Source organism: Pezoporus occidentalis, unplaced genomic scaffold, assembly GCF_034315485.1.
Source record: "Pezoporus occidentalis ecotype Australia unplaced genomic scaffold, CSIRO_AGI_Poc_V1 ctg75, whole genome shotgun sequence".
NCBI classification, from domain to species: domain Eukaryota; kingdom Metazoa; phylum Chordata; class Aves; order Psittaciformes; family Psittacidae; genus Pezoporus; species Pezoporus occidentalis.
In genome coordinates, this window is record NW_026916104.1 from 1,852,897 (window position 1) to 1,877,845 (window position 24,949).

The 24,949-nt window shown below is 41.2% G+C and overlaps 1 protein-coding gene across 6 annotated transcripts in view; it reads right to left on the minus strand.

Moving 5' to 3' along the window:
• Positions 1 to 2,846: 2,846 nt before the first annotated feature.
• Positions 2,847 to 24,949, minus strand: part of TBC1D5 (TBC1 domain family member 5) — a 257,561-nt gene continuing 235,458 nt past the window's right edge. For all 6 annotated transcript variants that reach the window (XM_062602061.1, XM_062602059.1, XM_062602060.1 and 3 more), the window contains 3 exons: positions 12,185 to 12,264; positions 11,248 to 11,424; positions 2,847 to 6,018 (listed from right to left, as the gene is read on the minus strand). In XM_062602061.1, coding sequence (XP_062458045.1) covers positions 5,728 to 6,018; positions 11,248 to 11,424; positions 12,185 to 12,264 — 548 coding nt within the window. In that variant the 3' untranslated portion in view covers positions 2,847 to 5,727. The remainder of the gene's footprint in view (positions 6,019 to 11,247; positions 11,425 to 12,184; positions 12,265 to 24,949) is intronic.

Here is a 24,949-nt window from a genome sequence, read left to right on the forward strand (position 1 = left end):
TCTGCAATGTGTTACAGGCTGTTGCAAGTTTCCCTACTTATGCACAAAAAGATGGATGTTCCTGAGTACTGCACAAAAGTATGCATTATCCAGCAAGCTATATGACAACCTTTTTATAGATGTTTGCTCGATATTATTTTAAAGGGGAATTTAATGCTGATCTGAGAAAGCTACTACATTCCACATCCACTGGATTTAATTATCACAGCAGGTGGGAAATCAAGATATTGTGACAACCGTTCTTCTATCTCAAAACCGTGTAGCCATTTACATTCCAAAAGCTCTCAGATACTGACACGATAATTTAGAGGATCTTCGAATTCTTCTTTGTACTAGTTAGAAATTCAGGCAAACCTAATCTCACCATGGTCCCCGAAGCACACAGTGAAAGGCAAAGCTGTGAAAACTTTCTCAGCCTAAAGCTCTGTGACTGCACGTGACGACTGAAGCAGCAGAGTTCCCATCAAGTCTCTGTAAATGCTTACAGGGTTTTTCATGCTGTCACCATGAAAGACAGCGAAAGTGTTAAATCAGTGTGATTTGAATGATCAAATTCTTACCATTCATAGAAAATGGAACCGCAGTGTCTTCCTCTGCAGCTGATATATTTTAATGCTTCCTGAACCTCGGCTTCAGCTAGAGTTTTGCAAGTTAGAACCAATGATAGGTTTGCTCAAACCAAAAAAGGTACACAAGTGCCACCTGAAGCACATTTTAGAAAACACTTCTTAAACTTACTATATGTCTTGAGAGAAATACAGCTTTTTATATTTGGCAATATTGTTATCCTGGTTTTGGTATGGATTTTTTTGTTTGTTTTTATCTTACTTGTTTAAGCTACTGCTCTTCAGTTGCACTTATTTCAGCAGTGTGGGAACAAATTCTGCTGACACAACGCTACTGCCATCAGCTAGGTTATTATCAATGGATTACATCTAGCTCACTGTTGGAAAGAGTAAAACCTGGTGAAATAGTATTACTCTTACCATCCTAATTTCGACAGCATCTGTGATGATGTGATCTGTGAAGGTGGTGAGGCACTGGAACAGGTTGCCCAGAGAAGTGGTAAGTGCTCCATCCCTGGCAGTGTTCAAGGCCGGGTTGGACAGAGCCTTGGATGACACGGTGTCGTGGTTTAAACCCAGCCAGGTAATTCGTTCGCTCACTTCCCCCCCTTTCTTGCCCTCCCCCTGCTCTCGGAGGGACGGAGAGGAAAATCGAAAAGAATGCAACTCCCACAGGTTGAGATAAGAACAGTTTAGTAACTAAGGTATAACACAAATCACTACTGCTACCACCAATGATAATAATGATAAAGGAAATAACAAGGGAAGAGAATACATCATCTCACCACCAGCCGACCGATAACTCGCCCCCCCAGCCCGACCAAGCTCTGACCGATACCTCCTCCAACCCTGCAGACTCCCAGCCCTTCTGGCTAACTCCCAGTTACATCCTGGGCATGACGTGCTGTGGTATGGAATACCTCTTTGGTCAGTTTGGGTCAGGTGTCCTGTCTCTGGTTCCTCCTGGCTTCCCCTCCTCCCTGGCAGAGCATGAGGCTCACAAAGTCCTTGGCCAAACCAAAACATCGCTTGTTATCAGCTCCGTTCCCGAGCTGAAAGTCAAAACATTGCACTGCACCAGCTACCAAGAAGGGGAAAAATGACTGCTACTGCTGAACCCAGGACACACGGTTTAGTGTGAGGTGTCCCTGCCCATGGCAGGGGGGTTGGAACTAGATGATCCTAAGGACCAACCCTAATCGTTCTATAATTCTATGATAGCAATCTATGCTAGAAGGTCTGTACAAAATCAGAGAAATGGATGGTTCCTGCCCTACAGTTTTAGAGTCTCATGCTTCATCTCCTCCAGCTCATTCTTTCTGGGTTTATGCACTTTGCCCTTGCAGGGTCCTCCCACATATCTAAAAGCTCCCCTCATTTTAGCAGTTAAATATATTTCAAGCAGCAGGCAAACAAGTTGCCTATGCGTGCGCTTCAAGTTGCTGTTTCTCTGATGACCTCCTTTCATGCTCTTTCATCTCTAAATTTAGCTAGCTACTAAAGTGGGAGTCTAGCAGATTTGGTGACACAGGAAACACTAATGAAGAGACTGTATATAATCACTTTTAAAAGAACAGCAGAGATTATAAAACAGCGTCATTACTATACTGTAGCCAAATGCAGTTTATTTTATGAAATTGTACCTTTTCAAGTCTAATAAACCAGTACAGATATTCACTCAAGACCAGTATGTGCAGCACAGAATCGAAAGTATTATCTAAGGGCTGACACCCTCAGAAATGAGCTCATGTTAGGACTGCTATGCCTGTATTTGAAAGATGACATTGTAACTGTCGGGCACAAGTACACCTTCAATCTGAAATTTAATCTTTCAAAAAGCTGCCTCAGTGCCATCTAATAAGAACATACTGGAGAATCACAGGAAACAGTTAAGAATATGAAATAAAGTATTGAGATTCAGAAAAGTGAACTGCACAGATACTGGTACTGTGACTGACACACAGTGATGTAACTATACCAAGTTTCATGAAACTGCAGAAAAGCTATACCTTGTTAAATTCTGGTCTGCTATTTTCAGATACAATAAATAGGGTAAAATAAGAAATGGTTTTTGTTGTTTTGCTGACATAAATGACAGGCAGTTTTATTTTCTGGATCATATGTATAAAATATGATTGAAATATTGACAATATTTGTGTTCATGGAGATAATGGGATAATTTTAAAGTTTTTAACTACTCTTGTTCTCGGTATTCACACTCCCAGTCTTCCAGTCACAAAGCTTTCCCTCCTATTGAGAAAACAGCACAAGCACAGAAAATTTGTTAATTCTTTCTTTAATAAAGCAGACTAGATGTTCTTCCAGACTAAAGATACAAAGTTCCACGACTAAATGAATACCCAGTGAAAAGATGATACTGCCTTTCCGCAGTACATACAAATGACATGACATGCAAGAGACTTTAAACAGTCATATATTACAGATGCAAGATACATTACAACAATCTCAGATACATATCTTAATCCCATATTAGTTTTCATCAGTAAATTGCAATGAATATAATTTTTCTATCTGCTTATTGTTATCCATTAATGTTATGAGTAGGTCGTCTTCAGAGAAAAAGACTGATCTTGTATTTTAGATGACAATTTCTTTCTTGGAATTTTTAACATAACACAAGACAGGGTTATGACTTGACATTTTGTCTAACTGAGAAGTTTCAAACTCAATGAATGTACAAAATTCTAAGTACCCCTGCACTGTGATCAAGTATCAGATATATTTGAGATGTGGAATGACATGGTATAACCAAAGCAGATAACTTGATTTACTGGAAATTGCTCTCATCTTGTTTGTATAATTATGTCTCTGCTTATAAAGATTTTTATCATATCCCATGGCATGACAGGCATTCAGCTCATCGGTATTCACTGATTAGTGAAAACTTCTCAGAAACTCACAAAATCTTTACAAACTTTTAGGACTGCTTTAAAATATGCAATATTAAAGATACAACTAACTTATAAAAATAAAAGAACTGTACAAATCATACTCTTCCATTGGCAATGAGACTGTTCAAGAAAATAGCAATGTGATCCCTGAAACAAACAACCAGAACAGAAATCAAAAGATTGATGCTTAAAAAAATAAAAAAAGAAGTAAAAATATTTCCCCTGCCAAAGTATTGGAACCCTTGAATGTTTATGTGTCACAGAATATAAAACTTTTCTTTCTGTCCCCAGAAAATTCTTCCTCTTTCCAGAGGTACTTCTTGAACAGATTCCCCTTTGTCGGTGGTGTGGCACAAGCCTTGCTGAATGGGTTAAGGCTAGAAAATCTTGGAAGACCTAAATAAATCAACAGCCCACCTAATCCCCTGGCATTCATGCAAACTCAGGGAAATAAAATAAACCTGAAGACAGGCATGCATGCCGAATTCCAAAGTGACTTTCAATGAAGCTTAAAATTAAACCAAAATAAACTCCTCTCTGAAATGTTAGCATTTAAGATCTTTCATCTAAACAGTCATCTGACTGTTCGCATCACTGTTGCAGAGAGGTATCATGCTATGCCTGCTCATAACATTCTAGTAGTTTGTCATATAACAAGGCACAAATAATCTCAGAAGGACCACACAGCATTTTTTGAAGGTGTAAGAATATGGCAGCTACCATGTACTTACATTACAATTATCTCTTCAATTCAGCCACTGACACAAACCTTGTGAAATCTAAGACCAGCAAACTACATGTCACCTCATCTTTGGGATACAGTACTTAACTTGGTTTACAATTACAGACTAAGCAGCAAATAACTACCATTTCTTAACTCCATACAAACACAAGCTTTACCATGCAATTATGAAGTTGTTGCATGGTATAATGTATCTGAAAAGTAAATAACACAACTTCTTTTGATGCTGTTATCGAATGACTCTAGCATTCCTTTGTCAAGCTAGCTCTGTCTAGGTCTTACAAGAGGAGGTGTCTGCTTACCATGCTTTCTTTTTATGAATTCCAACAGAGTTTAAAGGCAACCCTCCCATCAGCTTGAAAAAAACTGTTATTAGATGTACCATGTACTTGATGGGAAAGAAATACGCTTTTTTGTAGAAGAACAAGTTCTAGGGTTATTTAGAAACTTTCTGTTGGTTAACACTGCTGCACCATTATGCTTTTCTTGAAATACGGGAATCGTATAGGAATATATGTAAACAGAGTCTACAGAAGATACTAGCAATGAGATATAAAGTGCTTTTAACTGTGAACATTTCATTTCACTTTGCACCCTTCCCTGGTAAGTTACCATACTCAAGCTATTGTAGCTCAGCTGCCTGAGGTCTACACTCCATGGTATTGTAATTTCCCTTGCACCTACTGTTTTAACCATGGTAGTCTCAGTAAAATAAAAAATAATTCATGCCAGGGGGAGTAAAAGGAGACAGATACAAAGAAGGAACGAGGTGAACTGTGACCTCACAAGGGGAAAAAAAGTAGGCAAATGGAAATAATATGTTGTATAGGTCCCTGTTCTCAGGGAATTTGTCACACATTCTCTCTCCTGTAAGACAGCGCTGAGGAACAACTACACAAACCTCTGCTTCGAACACACCTCAGGCTACTGCCAGATGAAAATGAAGAAACTAGGATTCCTCAACTGAGAACAAGCTTACTGCAAGGGCGATACTTTTAATCTTTCTCATATACTTTCCCCACTTCTCTAAGCAGTCTCTAAAGAAACAGTACCTTTTCCTCCTCAGAAAATCCAGTCAAGCATATTTTGTAAAAGGATGATATTAAATTCATCTTGTCTTTGCTGCTTCAGGTCTGATGCCAAGTCTCTACACGTTTTCTAATCCATTATGGTACCTAGCACATACTATTCTATGTTTTGGGAAAGCAACAGTTCTATAGTAACAAAGCTTCTAAGTAAGATAAACATATAACTAAGAATAACTGTATATTAGAACAGGGATTTACAGGGTCTTTATTTAAGGCAGTTATTAAAAGGTGTCTATTCTTTTTGAAAAGTTGCAAATTCATTTTTTTTTTTTTTTAAATTTAGGCTTTTGGCAGCTGAAATGTGTTCCCTTTATCTATTTTCTGTCCTTCTAATCCAAAGAATTATCCAGCCCATGCAATCACAGGAATTTGGGTTTACTTGTAACAATTAATCTTGCAAACTCTTCCAACCCATTTCTTTAGATGTCCAGTGGGCTGACAATAGCGAAATCAGAATCTTTGCTGTTATTACTACTGTTGTCATCAGGGCTGGAGCTCAGGTTGCTGGAGGAGGCTGAAATGGATCCCATCAGTGGATCAGAGAATATCAAAGAACGAGAAGGAGCTTCTGGCTTCACCACTGCCTCCTTGTGTGCCTGAAGGGATTGCGCTGGCTCTGGGACAGTACTTCTACTTCCTTCCTCTTCTTTGGAAACCATAATATAGTCATCAGCAGTCTTGCTTTCACTAGTGCTTGAATCACTCGTAGTCTGTGAGACAATGGCACAAAAAAGAATTCAAGTTAGTACCACTTTACCACTAAATGAGGTTTATGATGCATGTCAGTGATATGGGAGTAGGATAAAGGTATAATCATTATTCATAAGTAGCAATGCTCAAATCAAGAAGAAAAAAAATTGTGTATTAGCTTTGGATGAAATAATTTATTTGTTATTTATAAAAGCATAAAACATAACACTAATAATACATTACTGGGCATAGCGGTCTTACATGTTTCATCATCATAGTGCATCCACGGAATGATCACGGAAGCTCGGCATTTAACACATACATTAGTCATGAGGATTTTCAGTAATCGTATTCTCATTGCTCTTAGTTTTCTGTAGTAATTCATGAAGTAGTTTTGAGGAATTGTTTACTGGTTTGGAAGGGATCAACCCCTCTGCAATAATCAGGGACACCTTCAACTAGATCAGGTTGCTTAGAACCCCATCCAGCCTAGCCTTGAATGTTTCCAGGGATGGTGCATCTACCACATCTGGGCAACAAGTTCCATCCTCATTGTATAAAATTTCTTCCTTATACCAGGTCTAAATCCACCCTCTTTCAGTTTAAAACCATTACTCCTTGTCCTATCACAACAGGACCTCCTAACATGTTTGTTCCCATCTTTCTTATAAGCCCCCTTTAAGTACTGAAAAGCCACAATAAGGTCTCCCTGGAGCCTTTTCTCCAGGTTGAACAGCCCCAACTTTCTCAGCCTTTCCTCATAGGAAAGGTGCTTCACCCCTCTGAGCATTTTTGTGGCCTCTGAATCCTTTCCAATACGTCCATGTCTTTCCCGAACTGAGGGATCCAGAGCTGGATGCAGTACTTCAGGTGGGGACTCGCCAGAGCAGAGAGCGGGGCAGAATCACCTCACTCGACCTGCTGGCCATGCTCCTTTGGATGTAGACCATAATATGATTGGCCTTCTGGGCTGTGAGTGCACATTGCTGGCTAATGTCCAGTTTGTCACTCACCAGTACCCCCAGGTCTTCTTTGGCAGGGCTGCTCTCAATCCCTTCATGCCCCAGACTGATACCAGGGGTTGCACTGACCCAGGAGCAAGACCTTACACCTGCCCTTGTTGAACGTCATGAGGTTCACATGCTAGTAGATGCATAGTATTGTAGGAATCTAGTGCGGCCACAAGGCAGGGCCAGGTGAAGCTTTTTTGGGAGCTTGTCCTGGGTTCAGCAGTAGCAGTCATGTTTCTCCTTCTTGGTAGCTGGTGCAGTGCAGTATTTTGACTTTCGGCCTGGGAACAGAGCTGATAGTGATGTTTTGGTTTGGCCAAGGACTTTGTGAGCCTCATGCTCTGCCAGGGAGGAGGGGAGGCCAGGAGGAAGCAGAGACAGGACACCTGACCCAAACTGACCAAAGAGGTATTCCATACCACAGCACGTCATGCCCAGGATGTAACGGGGAGTTAGCCGGAAGGGCTGGGAGACTGCAGGGAGGTATCGGTCGGAGCTTGGTCGGGCTGAGGGGAGCGAGTTATCGGTCGGCTGGTGGTGAGATGATGTATTCTCTTCCCTTGTTATTTCCTTTATCATTATTATCATTGGTGGTAGCAGTAGTGATTTGTGTTATACCTTAGTTACTAAACTGTTCTTATCTCAACCCGTGGGAGTTGCATTCATTCTCCTCTCCGTCCCTCCGAGAGCAGGGGGAGGGCAAGAAAAGGGGGGGAAGTGAGCGAATGAATTACCTGACTGGGTTTAAACCACGACAGAGCTCTAAATGCCATATTCAAAATTTCAGTACTTTCTCATCTCACCCCAGTCCTGTACAACAGAAATATACGTTCCTTTAAACAACCGGTGTTGCATAATTCACCTGGCTTCTTTCCATGTTTCTATTTAAAAGCTCTGGGGGATCGCAGTACAATCTCATTTTGCAAAATTATACACTTTATTATTCTAAGCCATCAAGATCAGGTGATTTCACACCTCGCAGCCCTCACATCTGAGACGGCTCCATCTTGCACAGGGTGACACAGATGTTACGGAGTGACACACTCACTCAGCAAGCTCGGTATTTTCCTGGCTGGTACCCCAAGGATGATAACTGGGTATCATTCTTTTAGCAGTGAGCACCAGCAAAGGCCCTACATCATAAGCACTTTGCATTGGTGTTTTTCTTTTCCTAATTTCCTAAATTCTGCTTTCAGAATGCACTTAAAATGAACTTCCTTGCCATTTAAAAAGGGGAAAGGAAAGAAAACTACTCATCCCAATTTCTTGCCATTACAGTTGTGCTTTCCAACACTATTTTTCATTCTATTCACACTATTTGGTTCAGTTAAAGAGATCCATAGCTCACATAAGTATCAAAGAAGCACTGAGGCACAAAAAATGACTCCAAAATGCTGTAAAAGGACCTCCCATAAATGTTTACCTATCCCTGGCATACACTGGTATTTTGGTACTGATATTTCCAGGGGTAACCTCCTCCCTACTTCTTCTGCCTGTTTCTCTTTCAGGAAACTCATGCTGACGTGAACCATGTTTTCTCCCATCTGCTGCCACTACTGAATAAATGAAAAATGACAGAATTATACTTCCAGTAGCTTTGAAAGTTAACAACCTTACGCCCGTTGCCATATGGCTTCTCCAAACATTTTTCCTGATGAATATCAGCTACTAGGACCAGACTTATTTCAATTGCCCTCATACTGTGAATGAGTTAAAACTAACTGTAAGGATACAATTCAAGAAAGCTTAGAAGAACAGCAGCTCATTTTGCCTCCTTCTTTGAACAGACATAAAGGCAAGATAATGTGTTAATTATCATTCATTATTTAGCAACAGAAGGCTTCTGTTTGTCAACTCTGCACTGCTCCAAAGCCAAACATTCAAAAACCCGTTCTAGTTCTTTGAGCCTTTACCCTGTGTTTTTGCATTTTTAATTTTGCAGCTTTCTAAAGAAGGGCTGTATCCTTATCCTTGCTTTCCAGAAAGGGATTCTGAGGCAAGAAAAGAGGAAAAGCACTTTTAAAAAAGTAAAAGATGACAAATAATTTATACTTATATAACAACCAAGAATGAAAGACCAGATTTTAATCTCGATTACACAATAGCTACACCTGCAACTTTTCAGCTGTCCTAGAAAATATCCCCATAATTCCACCAGAGAAAAGTCTCTGTAAGTCACATCAAACAGAATTACATGCATTACCAAAGTCACAGAAAATTGAGATACAGTACAATTTATTTACCAATAAATGCATTAAATGGTCTAGAAATGGTTGGTTTTTAATGCTCCTGCAGCTCTCAGTAAATTCTCCTAGCTTGACCCAGGGCATCAGTGCAGCCCGTTTTCTCCAGCAGAGCTAAAAGTCTCAGCTGAGGCCAAGTCTGCGCCAACAACTGACCCCATCAATTAACAGCTGAATGTCACAGCCCACTAAATTCAGCAGTTTTATTTTCCTGTTTATTAAAAGGGATCCAAAGCTCTCCTCTTTTTACTTGATTTTAGACACAGTGGTTAAAGACAATGGGCTCAGAAACAGCACAGATTTTCTGGATACTAACAGTCCTCCTGGAGTGTCATTTCTAACCCTAATACTTTTTTTCTGTCAAAGGGGCTGTTGTTCATTATCATAATTGGAACTTGCAGAAGATAAGAGAAGGCTAATCCATATCAATGTATTGGAATCTTCAAACGTAGACCATGCAGTGCTAAAGCCACGTTAATGTTCTGCAGGAGCTCAACAGCGTCTACTCATGTTGCTCGTAGTTGTGTTAATAGCAGCCTCTGAAACTGTGGGACTCACAGACACCTCTGACTTCCTGGGGTTGGATGTATATACTCTAACTCACTCTGGGATAAGACCTGACCTCATTATATATCATCCCAATGCTTCCATTGGAAAAAAAAACAAACCTGCGCAAACCAGGCTTCACCTGCTCCACTCTCAATACTCAAGGGCAAAGCCCCCAGTGCCTCCACTCCGTCACATGTGGTTTAGACCAGCATCTGAGTAAGGGCTTCTCCAGCATGAGTAGGGTCTGCACACACTCATACAGCATGCTGTCATTTTGTATGGCATTCTACCTTCCATTTTCTAGAATAAATCCAAGTAAAAGTCATGAAAAAAAAACACTAGTTGCCATTTTGGCAAGGAAGCAAAATGTAATTTGTGTAAAATGTTAGGAGATAAAGGGCAAAAATCAGGAGGTCACTATATGAACACTCCAATACACTACATCAGTTTAACCTATGGTTCTATTATGGGAGAAAGTAGTGACTGTAATGACAACAGCTAAACAAGCAGTGGAAACTTCCTAGCAAAGCTTTGCTCTTTGAACCTGCCATTACTAATTAAAGCGAAAAAAACCTCAGTATTGCTTCTAACAGAGAAATACAATTCAAATATAATTTTTACATAGAGCCTTCTAACTCAGGGGAACTGTGCGTAATTATTTGAAAATGAAAAAATTATTTCTCCTAGTTCCTTAGTAAACTTAATGAAAGTAAACTGATTGCGGACTCACTTCAAAACTGAGGTCAAAGTGCTACCACTGACTTACAAGTGTGAGTATCAGTAACGGGCTAACAGACTTAAATCCACCTCAGAAATGTTCATATACAAACGTACTTGTCTTTAAGATCACATTTGAGTAAGACTGAGTCTTAGACAGGGAGCGACCTTTTAACACGAAAAGAAAATACTTCTTTCTGTGTGTGAACTTTTCCTGTGACTGTGTGCTTTGTATGTGAAAACATTGTTTACTGATTCAAGGAGAAAGTCAATACAATGGTGTAGAAGGTAAAAGCAACCTCCTTGCTATTTTCTTTTCGGCACTGGTCATGAATACACTGCAATGCAGTTAATCAACTCTTACATAATGGATTCTGGAGGACAAGGACAACGAGAATAATCATATAAGAACATCTGATACGGGAACATTTAACTCCAGTTTTTACATCTTTTTGTGGGAAATCAATCTGTGACTCTGTGATCCAGCAATTTGAAAGTCGAATCCTCCTTGCCCAAAACACTGAATAAACCTTTAATATCTGTGTGTGGAGCATATGACTACAATAAAAATACTTGGTGGGAGTAGGACAATAGCTAGAGGGACACTTTTAACCATATGTACCAGGAATGCTGGTATGTTCCCTAGCAAAGTCTGGATATGCTAAAGGAAGCCTCCAAAAAAGACAAGACTAATTCCAGTAATGTCCTGTTTGAGATGCTTTTATCTTACCTGCTGCTCTGAGATGAACTGTTGCTTTGTCATAACAGGTCCCTTTAGGGCATCATTCGTCCCCTTGTTCTGACTGTTGGAACAGTAGTGATCATCTGCTATGGTGATTTGCTCATTTTCTTCAGCTTCCAACTGACTCTGGTTGAAACGCAATGAACCTTTCAGGATATCCTTGATCTGTTGTTGGATGAGAGAGGGAAGAATGTAATTCAGAAATTTGGAGGAATTATACGTTTTTAAAGCTCTGTGCAGTATGTTTTTATGCATCATTTCCCCAAAATATTTGCTTTGAAGAACTAGGAAACAAGTCAATATTTCTATCTATATTGGTTAAAGAAACAAGTATCAGTGAAATGTGGTTGTATCAGAGTCTGGAAAGCAACTTTCCAAGAAATCTAAAGAGAATGAAACTGTTCAGATTATTCCCTACCTCATTATATGTTTAAGATTTGTCACACTGTTCCTTATAAAATGTATTTTGAGGGAGAAGAGGGCAGTATAATCAGAACTAGAGATGCTTGGCAGCATTCTCATTTTATGTACATAGTATCTTTTCTTTTAATTCAACGACATTCCAGTGTTGGCACATTTAAATAATGGGGAAATAGGCATAACTATTGCCTAGCATGTACATTTTGCATTAAGAAGTTGACGGTGTGGCTGAAGTCCAGAATGTGCTGTTGCACTGCCTCAGTTCTGGTCCAAGGCCTCTAGAACTTTTCAGGGAGCAAACAAGAGTGCAAGTCATTTGAACTCTTTATAGCTGAGTTTTACCTTTTTGGATAAAGTACACCAGAATACTCGATGCATTGGTATTAGTAACACAGCTACAGCAAGACAAAATGGCAGTATATTAAAAGAATAAAAAAGGAGAAATAAAAGAAAGGTTTAATAGCACTGAAGTGTTCAAGAGGGCTAAGCTAAGCAATAGTTATACCTGCTTCAAACCAGCCAAGGAAACCAGAATTTCATCTTCTTTTTCCAAGCGTTCTTGTAGTATGACTTCCTGAATATTTCCTGCAACATCAAAAGAAAAAAAAAGTTATGGAGAGAAAATTCCCTAAATAAGCTCTAATGTGCTCCCAACTTACTGCTGACTTCTGCTCGAAACAAAACCCTGCAAACACAATGTCATAGTGTCGTGGTTTAAACCCGGTCAGGTAACTCGTTCGCTCACTTCCCCCCCTTTTCTTGCCCTCCCCCTGCTCTCGGAGGGACGGAGAGGAGAATCGAAAAGAATGCAACTCCCACGGGTTGAGATAAGAACAGTTTAGTAACTAAGGTATAACACAAATCACTACTGCACAATACATCATCTCACCACCAGCCGACCGATAACTCGCCCCCCCAGCCCGACCAAGCTCTGACCGATACCTCCTCCAACCCTGCAGACTCCCAGCCCTTCCGGCTCACTCCCAGTTACATCCTGGGCATGACGTGCTGTGGTATGGAATACCTCTTTGGCTAACTTGGGTCAGGTGTCCTGTCTCTGCTTCCTCCCGGCTTCCCCTCCTCCCTGGCAGAGCATGAGGCTCACAAAGTCCTTGGCCAAACCTAAACATCACTATCAGCTCTGTTCCCAAGCTGAAAGTCAAAACTGCACTGCACCAGCTACCAAGAAGGGGAAAAATGACTGCTACTGCTGAACCCAGGACATTATCCACCCCTTATTCCATACCATTCACGTCATGCTCAGATCCCACATTTTCAATATACCATCACTCTTATCTCAGTGCACTCTTATCTTAGTGCATGGACCAGTCCCTATAAAGCTGCTGAGTCCATCTGGTCCATGATGTCAGGCTCCATCTCTTGTAACAGTCTTCCAGAGCAGGAGAGACTGTGTGCAGTGTTCACACTCGTGAATAACCTGGGCACTAGTGTCCATTGCTAAGTCCACCCCTCGATCATGAGTCCATCTCTGTGTTGCATCTCTGCTCTGATGGTCTGAAGTGCCATGGGCCCAGCAGGCTCAAAATAATTCACTGTCCCCTTCAGCAGTTTCTGCAGCTTGTTGCTGGGGACTCCACACAGCTGCCTTCCATCTCCGACGCTTCCAAAGCACTGGAGGGGCCCAGTGGACTACATAGTTGCCCATACTGTCCCACACACCCTGCCACTCATGACTGTCCAGCCTTGGGGAAAATCTCCTGGTCCCACTATATCGTTGTCTAACCCCAGACAAGACCCAAATCTGACTCTGCTTAACTTTTGAGATCAGACAAAATGGTTGTGGGTAGAACACAGTCTGTGTGTGTGCCAACATGCTGATCCCCATCACAATCAGCAGGCAGGTCCCAAGGATACCCAAAGGCCATTCAAAACCTTCAGAACTCTCAGTTGATGCTGCTGTACTTGTCACTGGGGCTGGTGCAGCTGCTGTACTTGTCACTGGGGCTGGTGTAGCTGCTGTACTTGTCACTGGGGCTGGTGTAGCTGCTGTGCTTGCCGGCTCTCCCACCACCAGCTTCTCTTTTCCTGAGTCCAGCTCTTCCTCCTCTGCCTTGCTGGGAAATACTGCGTGGTCTCCTGCATCCTCCTGGGGCTCGGTGGGCGGCTGCCGGGGAATGCTCTCGGCCGTCGCGGGGCTGGGCTCGGCCGCGGGGCTCGGCTCTTCCGCGGGGCTCGGCTCCTCTGCCGGGCTCGGCTCCTCCGCCGCCTTCTCCCGCTGCTCGGCAGCCGCCTCCTTCCGCTCCTCGACCGCCCCGACCTCCTCCACCGGCAGCCGTCCCGTCGCGGCCTCCGGCCCCGCTCCCGCCGCCGCTTGGTCCCCGGGGCCGCTCTCCCGGGCCGGTTCGGCTGCCGCCGGCTCCCGGGGCCGCTCCCCCTCGGCTCCCCGCAGCCTCACGAAGATGGAGAGTAGGGTGAGGGCCAGGACGGTGAAGAGCAGCCGGACGGCCAGGTACAAGTCCACGGCCACGTCCGTCCCGCCCTGCTGCTGGAGCCCGCCCGTATTACAAGCCATTGCCATAAAGCACAGTGAGACAAGAACCTTAGCCCAGGCCCCACACTTGATAAACACTATCACAGCAAATACCGGCTCTACGTAAGTTACAACATTCTGAAGCTGTGAGATCAAGCGAAACAACTCTGAGAGCCAATAAATCAGCATTGTGACGAGTGACTATTAATCTGGTCAGATCTGTTGTTATCTCAACCCTTCGTGCCCCACGTTGGGCGCCAAAAAGAACTGTCGTGGTTTAAACCCGGTCAGGTAACTCGTTCGCTCACTTCCCCCCCTTTTCTTGCCCTCCCCCTGCTCTCGGAGGGACGGAGAGGAGAATCAAAAAGAATGCAACTCCCACGGGTTGAGATAAGAACAGTTTAGTAACTAAGGTATAACACAAATCACTACTGCTACCACCAATGATAATAATGATAAAGGAAATAACAAGGGAAGAGAATACATCATCTCACCACCAGCCGACCGATAACTCGCCCCCCCAGCCCGACCAAGCTCTGACCGATACCTCCTCCAACCCTGCAGACTCCCAGCCCTTCCGGCTCACTCCCAGTTACATCCTGGGCATGACGTGCTGTGGTATGGAATACCTCTTTGGCTAACTTGGGTCAGGTGTCCTGTCTCTGCTTCCTCCCGGCTTCCCCTCCTCCCTGGCAGAGCATGAGGCTCACAAAGTCCTTGGCCAAACCTAAACATCACTATCAGCTCTGTTCCCAAGCTGAAAGTCAAAACACTGCACTGCACCAGCTACCAAGAAGGGGAAAAATGACTGCTACTGCTGAACCCAGGACACATAGACACTCTAGAGACTGGCAACCTTATTAGCTGCGGAGGTGAGGTCAGCCCTAGCCCGGCACTGCTGCCAGCAGGTCTCCAGCAATGCTGTGCTGCTGTGGGACTTCTACTGCACTGCCCCAGTGTACCAATGGACTCAGGCCTCTACTGGCCCTTAGAGGAAAACATCAGCCTCTGTGGCTATCAGAGTTATGCATGTCTTTGAACCTGCAAATGCTCTGGAAAGCACTCAATAACATTTACAGGAGTCTGCTGCAACTCACAGGAAGGTTTAGGGTAGGAGTGTGGCAATCTTCATCTTGACCCTGCAGATGCTAGAACACTCTTCTTCTTTATTAAAAACTATAAAAAGTTTAATTCTCTTTCCAATCCCTTCTTTCAGGTAAAAGACCCAAGGCTAAGCAAAACTTATTTGACAGAAAGAGCAGTGCAGTGCTGCCACTTCAGAAGACTCCAGCCTATACAGCTGTCCTCCAAGGATGCATTTCAATACTATGGTATATGGTGTTTGCAGGAGTCAGGGATGGAGGCTGGCCAGCACATGAGAGCTGGACCTGTGGTGGTCTTCCCTGTATCAGGGAACTGTCAGGCAATGCTGCAGTCCAAACCAGCCCAGGGAAACTATAGTTCCAATAGCTCTGCAGACTCTAAACTATGTCAGGCCTCCTATTTCCTACTTTCCTCCTCTTTAAGAAAACAGCAGAGATTCCTAGGGACAGATTTACAGAATGAGTCAGTATCTATCAACTGAAAATGACAGGATCCGCTTTTGTGCCACTCCCATCTTCGTACATACATACAGAGCTGAGCCCAAATCCTTCAGTGATGCTTATTTGGAACGGTGCTTTGGTGCTCATGAATATCTATATCCCAGGTGCTTCACAATGAGAGCTTTGTATCACTAATCCACACCTGCATTGCATTTGTTTGTTTTTAAAACCATCCTACATGTTCTTGGCCTGAACCAGTGAAAGAAAAGCCAAAACTATTGTCCCAGATTATGCTGACAAGGACGGATACAATGACACTGCCAACATGATATTTCAAGTAAAAGCACTGAGCAATTCGGTGTAAGTTTTGTGCTTACAGGATAGATAGCAGAAGAATGAGATCTAGGAGACTGGACAAGAAGAGAGATTAAAAGTAGAGAGGTGAATTTAAAACCCACATATAAACACCTAAGTTTGAAATTGAGTTAGGGGTAGAAAACAGTAATGGGATATAAATGAAGAATGGAAAGATCAAAGAGGAGACAGGATCCAAGAAGTAAATGAACTGCTAAAGAAGCAGTCTGAAAAATAGAAGGAATAAAGAGGCTAGAGACATGAAAGGCAGTAGATGACAAGAGTCCATGAAAGGTGGTATGAACAAGGTCAAGAGCAACAGTGGAGATTATAGGACAACTTGTCATTGCATAAACAGCCTATCTGAACAAGATCCATGTTTACATTATACAGCGCTCGTTATTTACCATATTACAGAGGCAGTGTCCTGCAGCAATGAAGTCACACCTAGTACAGTTAAACAATGTGTAATATAAATTTTACAACAGAAAGACACTGCATTTGAAGGCTAGAAATAATATAAAACCAGATCTTTCCACAAATACATAGCATCATGAATTGAGAGAAAGCATGATTAATCCAACATTTTACTTGCCTTTTTATATCTTATTTAGATGGTCTTGTCTCAATTTGGCAAACAAAATATATTAATACTAACTTATAAAATAATACTTTAGATCCTATTTTCCACTGTTCAACAAACAATGCATGATTTTCTACTTTTAAAATGTTCAGAACTCAAAACATAAGAAATCTGAAGTCTTCACAGGCAGGAAAGCAATGCTTAATCACAGCCTGAATCACTGAATTCAACTGTCTTTTCCATTTCTTGGCATTAGAAAGAAAACCATTTCTATAGTGTTTGATCCCCACATAAATTAAAACCATATATTAAATAACTAAGGTATGCATACTGACTAAGCAGATGGACCAAGAAAATAATTCAAAACAGAACTCCAACCTGCCAAAGCTAAATGAGGGAAATCTAAAACTCAGGCAAATAAGAGCACTAGAACAAAAGCTGAAAGGCATTCTACATGATGTGGAAATAATCTACTATTATTTCTGTTTCTTAGAGGTGTTTTGTAAGTCTGTATTTAAAAAAAATGGAAAAGAATCTATCAGGGCTACAAAAACCAGCTGTAACTGCTTGAAGAGGCAATACAGTCAGAAACTTCTAAGAACTTAGGACTGGAACTATAACAGTTTGCCAGCAGTAAAAATCGATGAAAATATTTGTATCATCACATATTTACTTTAGCAAGATTAATGACAGATTTCAAAATTGGTTTCTGAGGAAAAAGATTAGATGAGAAAAGGTTGGAAATACAGCAAAATTTTCTAATACTGAACTGTTGCACTTTTAACATTTTCCCTTCAATTTGCAGTATCTTTAAAGTAAAGTACAGTATGACATATGTCTTAATATTATTTTTAATCAGTTAAAAACATTGAAATGTATTTTGGAAAATTTTCCACTTGGAGCTTGCTCTAAGACACAATTTGGGACTCAAAGACCACACTTCCACTTAACCTAGAAAAATGCCCAAAGATGAAGATCACTGTAATTAGCCACTCCTCCCTTCTCACAGTAAGTAACAGTTGTGACATAAGGGCATAAATTGGGATGTCTTTCTCTAGTACAATAAAACAGAAGTTTCCCTGTGGAACTGGCAATGGATCTTTTTTCTTCTTAAATGTGCCCTTGAGCTACACATGGCTTCTATAATCTACTACCCTATCCCTTTTGAATGCAGCTTATTATCTATCAAATAAGTGATAAGTAGGGAACCCAAATCTATCAGTGCTCATCCTTTTTCCCTGGCTTATGAGTAGAGATGAATTAAAAAACATCCTTAGAAGATAGAAGCATACAGGCAATGTGATCTTGCACGAGTGCCTCCTTGATAACATCCTCCTGCTGTGACCACCTTTAGCAATCCATGTGGACTGGAAGCAGAGGTGGGAAGAAGGGGGATGGCAAGTGACCTGTTACATAGCTACACAGCTGCACTCCTGTGAATGGCTGTGCCAGGGTTCAGCAGTTCTCACCTGAGGGACTTTCATCCAAACCTCTTCCCACTGCTGGAGGACCTCACAGGGCAGTCAGTTGCTGAGGTAAACTGGGAAACTAAGCTCTCAAGTGCAGTCAGAAGATTATTGTTTTACCTTTCTGAATGTCAAAAGATACCCCTGTATCTATAAATACTTTTAAGAGTACTAGGAAGCATATTTGATATGATATCGCTCAGCTGAAGGACGTTTACATTAAGCTGAGATGTATAATTTAATTTTTCTTATATCACAGGAGATGTTACTGTGCTTTATCTATACAAATGAATTGGCTAGATATTGACTTTTTTTTCATTGCCTGATGCTCATCAATACCTCACAGCTTTAACTATTATTTTCATACCTATTTAAAAAAAAACACAAACCCCCTCATATGTCAATTAGGAACTGAAAACACCTTCATACCTGTAAAACAAACACTGATACAATTAATCAAACAAACTGATTACATGATTTCTGGATTATTCAAAGCTGAATACAGTTGGATTCTCTGCTATATATATCTTGTTGGGATAGCTGTTGTCATTCAAAAGTTAACAAAATCCTATGGTACTTAGAAGAATGAGACTAAGGTCAAATATTTCTGGCTACCTTTTTTGCTTTTTTTTTTTTCTTTTGTCAACATTTCATTTAGTTGCCAAATGCTTTCTGCAGACAAAGAAAATATTTCTGTTTCAGTGGAGTTCTTACCAGAGGAAAATAAAAGGTGAATTTTGCAACCTGTCATCTGCTGGTGGGAGCACTGCTGTGAGATGTAGGAGATCCCAGACAGCCATTACATGATTCTGGATTTGTTTCAACACAGTTCTAACAGACCTCTAAGTTTCACAAAATGAACTGCCATACCCTAACTGTATTCTTGACTAAGCCTCAGAAATACTGGAGCTGTAAACCAAGTTGTTCTCTTCAGAAGTCAGCAACATTACCTACTATTATGCTGCCCTCAAACAGGACTCACAGCCCAAGGGATGCATTTTATATAATTGATTAGAATTAATTTTTACTGTCAAATGAGCAGATTCATTTAAGTTTTATAGATATTAGATCAGTAAATCAATAACTACTTCCTCAGAGAGACTATGATCAGCTGCCTCTACATATTTTAAAGCCATTTATAACTACAGAGAGTAACATGCAAATGATTGCATTCTTGTTCTTCTCTTCTACAAAACACAGAAAAAACAACGTGTCAAGTAGCGATCCCTTCACGTCTGTCCATCTAGAAGACAGACCTGTACCTTTTCCCTTCCACCAGAGAAGCAGGAGATAGGAAGAGCTACGGCCCAGAAGGATGAAGGCACAACATGGACCTAACATTATCCTGACATGACAGCAGGTAGTGATAGTGGAGGTGGAGGAAACTGAATCCAGGAATAACTTTAAGCTCCTTAGGTTGTTTTCCTCAGTACCACTGCTTTTTTGCAGGGCATCTCTTTCCTAATGGTATCTATTTTAAGCCAGTCTCTGTGGGGCCTTTCCAGGAAGATGATTTCTGCTGAGAGAAGCTAACCTGAAATAGCTGCAAGCTTTATTATGAATGCTGCCTTTCTACTACTAGTTCCAGATCAATGACTTGTGAACAATCAACAGTGCCAGAATCATGCTGACTTTTTTCACCCTTGCTTTCCACTACTGAGAAGACAGCTCAAGCTCAGAATGCAAAAGTGCTTTCTCATTACCAATGTAGGCAGCAGTAAGTAAGCAAGGTAGAACTGAGTGTATTACTTCACCTCTTTCTTTTTCAAAAGAAAGAAAACAAAACAATTCCAAGGTTCTCAGAGATGTCAAATCAAAGTCAACTCTCCGGTTTCATATTCCAGTCCTTCTGTATGATCATGTTTACGCAATCACGGTTTACAGAAAATGATTCCAACATCTTCTGCACAGACAGCAAGGCTGCTTTTTCACCAACATTAGAGAGCTGGAAAGATGGACTGGGAATTTAGCTTCTGAAAATCAATTTTTCTTTCTTTTCACAACAAATACTTGGTTCCTACCTGAACTTGATCTGACTGAGCAGGAAAATGTGCTCTCTCCTTAGAATTGCACAGAAAATCTAGAAATTAACAGTGGTTTGCGGTCTTTCTAGGAAGACTGCACTGTAGTGATATTAATAATGCAGCTCAGGATGTTTCAAATACTGCATTTCCTTGCTAGCGTTAAAAATACAAATACAAGGAGTTAAATTTCCTTCTCAAACAATGCAGTCTGTGATCTCAGTGTTCATGAAGGCAACATCACTAAGTAGCCAAACTTTCTATTATCTATCTCATTGTGAATGTCAACTCTAACAATTATGCATTAAACAATTAACAATTAAATGCATCACTCAGCAACATTTGAGTGTTAAAAAATTTAAAGATCTTAATCTCAAGTATTAAATTCTTTGTGAAGTATCACATTCTTTAAATATTTTTTAATATAAATTATGTATTTATATAGTACTGACTTCTGATTCATGTCTCCTGTGGAGCCACGGCACTTTATCAATATTTAATGCGTGGTAATGCTTGTGACATCAGAGAAATATGTGGTAAAAAGTCACCAACCATCAACTCATGGCAATGCACAGAATCACTGATGTACAGAAAATGAAGTTGGTAGGGTCATGAAACTGTTTTGTCCATCCCTTGCTGAAAGGCAAGATAATGATTAACTATCAACTCTAATTTGCACATGACAACCAAAGTACGTTTAAGATATACCTTATGTCCATGGCAGTACCAAGACAAGAGTGTATTCCCAGATGTCCTGTGCTTTCAAAGAGAATATAAAAGAACATAGGCATTGTGCCTCCCATAGTGGTAGGTGACAGAGTTTGACCTTCCTATGAGGGCTAATTTTTTTGGGGTCATTTTGGCCCTCATGGTGATCACACAGTATCACAGTATCACAGTATGCTGGAGATTGGAAGGGACCTCAAAAGATCATCTAGTCCAATTTAGATAACGTTACACAGGAATGTGTCCAGGCGGGCTTTGAATGTCTCCAGGGAAGGAGACTCCACAACCTCCCTGGGCAGCCTGTTCCAGTGTTCCGTCACCCTCACTGAGAAGAAATTTCTTCTCAAGTTTAAGTGGAACCTCTTGTGTTCCAGTTTGCACCCATTACCCCTTGTCCTATCATTGTTTGCCACTGAGTAGAGCCTGGCTCCATCATCGTGACACTCCCCCTTTCTATATTTATAGACACTTATAAGGTCACCCCTCAGTCTCCTCTTCTCTAAACTATAGAGACCCAGCTCCCTCAGTCTTTCCTCATAAGGGAGATGCTCCACTCCCTTAATCATCTTGGTTGCCCTGCGCTGGACTCTCTCCAGCAGCTCCCTGTCCTTCTTGAACTGAGGGGCCCAGAACTGGACACAATATTCCAGATGGGGTCTCACCAGGGCAGAGTAGAGGGGAAGGAGGACCTCTCTCGACCTGTGATCCCAGGATGCCATTGGCCTTCTTAGCCACAAGGGCACAGTGTTGGCTCATGGTCATCCTGTCGTCCACTAGGACCCCCAGGTCCCTCTCCCCTACACTGCTCTCTAACAGGTCATTCCCCAACCTATACTGGAACCTGGTGTTGTTCCTGCCCAGATGCAGGACTCTACACTTTCCCTTGTTATATTTCATCCCGTTATTCCCTGCCCAACTCTCCAGCCTGTCCAGGTCTCGCTGGATGGCAGCACAGCCTTCTGGCGTGCCAGCCACTCCTCCCAGCTTAGTGTCATCAGCAAACTTGCTGATAGAACACTCAATTCCCTCATCTAAATCATGAATATATTAAATAATACCGGTCCCAGTACTGACCCTTGAGGCACTCCACTAGTTACAGGCCTCCAACTAGACTCCGCCCATAGACTACAACTCTCTGGCTTCTCTCCTTCACAGTTCACAGTCCACCTCACTACCTGATCATCCAGACCACACTTCCTCAATTTAGCCGTGAGGATGCTGTGGGAGACTGTGTCAAAGGCTTTGCTGAAGTCAAGGTAGACCACATCCTCTGCCATCATCCATCCAGTGTTATTTCCTCATAAAAGGCTAAGAGATTGGTCAAACATGATTTTGGTGAAGCCATGTTGACTGCCCCTCATAACCCTCTTATCCTTGATATGCTTTAAGATGGCACCAAGGACAAGGTGTTCCATCACTTTCCCAGGGATGGAGGTGAGGCTGACCGGTCTATAGTTACCCGGGTCCTCCTTAAGACTTTATCACCCCACACTCCTTACACGAATGTACAGTACTGATCACTGTTAATACAAATGACATCTGTGCAGTAGCTATCGTTTTATGTGCTCCATATTCCCGCATCTCCATTCTGCTCACTAGAGGTCTTTACCCATGACTGTGAACACCACCAGCCTCTGAGAACTTCCAAGCAACATATTTTTCTTACAGTTCAAAGCAAGTTTTTTCCTCCTCTTTCCTCTTCCAGAATTGCTCTCTTCCTGTTGCTTTTTACATTCACTAGAAAAAGAAAAATTACTCTGGTGTGAAGTGACAAGCAAAAGCAAATTTATTCTGCAGAAGTGACAAACTTAATAGCCATAAGAAATTGAAACTTTTCCTAAGGGGAAACTATAAATTTTCACTTCCTTGTGATCTAAATGATTCTGGTGGGTGTTGATCTCTTCTCCCAAGTAACAGACCATAGGACAAGAGGAAATGGCCTTCAGGTTGTATCAGGGGAGGTTTACATCAGATATCAGAAAAGATGCCTGCACCCAAAGGGCTCCCAAGCACTGGATCAGGCTGCCCAGGGAACTGGTTGAGTCACCATCCTTGGAGCTATTTAAAAGACGTGTAGATGTGGTACTTAAGGGCATGGTTTAGTGGTGGACTTGGCAATGCTAGGTTTACCCTTGGACTTAAAAGTCCTTTCCAACCTGAATGATTCTGTAATTCTATGCTTCATACTGGAATAGGTTGCAGACATTACACCTTAAAATTGCTACAGTTGTGTAAAAGACAGTTACTGTATATCATGTAGGGATTTTGAAAATACGAGGTTTTCTCCTTGTACGGCTGAATTCATTCCAAGTGTTCCTGATTTTACAAGCAGAATTATTTACTCAAATACCACTGCAGTAAATATGACATAAAAGCCTTGACAGATTGAGCGTTTTGAAAGCAAACATTCGTAAATGTCTGAAATGCCATTCAAAACATTCTTAAGGGATTTTCTATGATGCATGCCATATATAGAATAAATGACAACAAACTGTGAAACCTGTTTTTAAAGTTTTCTATCAGATCATTTTATCCAGTCTAGAATTATGATGCTATCTCAACCTGTGTTAATAAATACTTCTGAATGTACCACCATGTATTATCCTTTAACTGACCACTGTTCAGTTTTCCTTGTCTGTATGAAAAATACTGTTACAGTTACTAGTTTCTACTGTTCTGTCAACCTAATTGCTTATGTTGAGGACTTTTGGAAACAATTAGGCATACAAATTATTTCATTCCAGTTAGCTTGAGTATTTGACCTGTGTGGAGAAACTCATGTGATGTTAAACATTATGCACCTTGTTATTTATGTATGTTAAATGAAGCATACCCTGTTGCATTTTATGCTCTCTTCCACTGTATAGACTGTATTATAAAAGGCTATGGTTGCATATTTTATTCTTGAAAGGCTGAGGGTCAAAGAATGTACATTAACTCCTCAGACAACTTCTGCATTTTGGATCAGGTACATCAATATTAAATTATTTAAATATCTACCTGGTTAATAACCATAACATTCAGTTTTCTGTGCTATGACTCTGGTGAAATTCTGCTACCATTCAGAAAAAAAAGATGCTGCAACTTATTTCAGATTAAAATCTATGGAGTACCCATGATATTTGGGTATCTATCCAACCTTGGATAGTTCTTTCTTCTGAGGTGAACTGAACATCAATGAAGAAAACTGATACTGACACAGGAGATAACATGTACATCCAATACATGTTACTGGCATAATTATTGTGGCTGCTGCTTAGGTAAATTGTACGTTTCCTACAGATATGCTAGCCTGGAAGAAAATCTAAAGCATAAGAACTAAACGCTACTCTTTATTAGGAAGCAATACATAGTTTAAAACAGGAGCTTTCAATTTATATCCACAAATTACGGATCAGACTTTCTAGTTCTCTTTAAGGACACAGGTTGATCTAGCAGACGCTTGAAGTGCCATCTCCATTAAAGAAGGACAGGGAATGGGGCCGACTTATAAACCTCACTGCATCATTCAAACTATTTTGTGTTAATTGCTCACATGTATTGTGTAACTTTTTTTTTGGCAATTTTTCAGACTTTAATGATAACCTTGTGGTTATTCCTTCATCGAAAAAATCTCAGTCTATTAATTATGTTCTCTCTGTTCATCACAAACTTGTCTCTAACATACTGCATAGAAGAACACAGTAGGGTCAAACATGCTGTGAGGAGAGGTGGCTGTACTCCTAGAATCAGCATTGTGCTATTAAAGACTCCTAAAGTATCCATGGAGAGTATCTGGGTGTTGGGTAAGAAGACTGCAGTTTCTGTTTCACTGCCTGAGAACATGGATGCCAGAAATAAATGAATTGAACTATTCAGTAGTATCTGGACTTGCACATGAAACTGTTTTGCCTCTTAGAAGAGACTTTGACTTAAAGTGGCTTGAAAATAAACAAAAAGATACTGCAAGCCCTGTGACATATTTGTACCACTTATCCAGAAGTCCTTAGGAGTGGATTACTGACAGTAGTGCTGGATTTGTGCCTGGATTGTAACTGAAAGGCAAGTCAACCCAAGCAGGGAAATGTGGTTACAGCTACATTAAT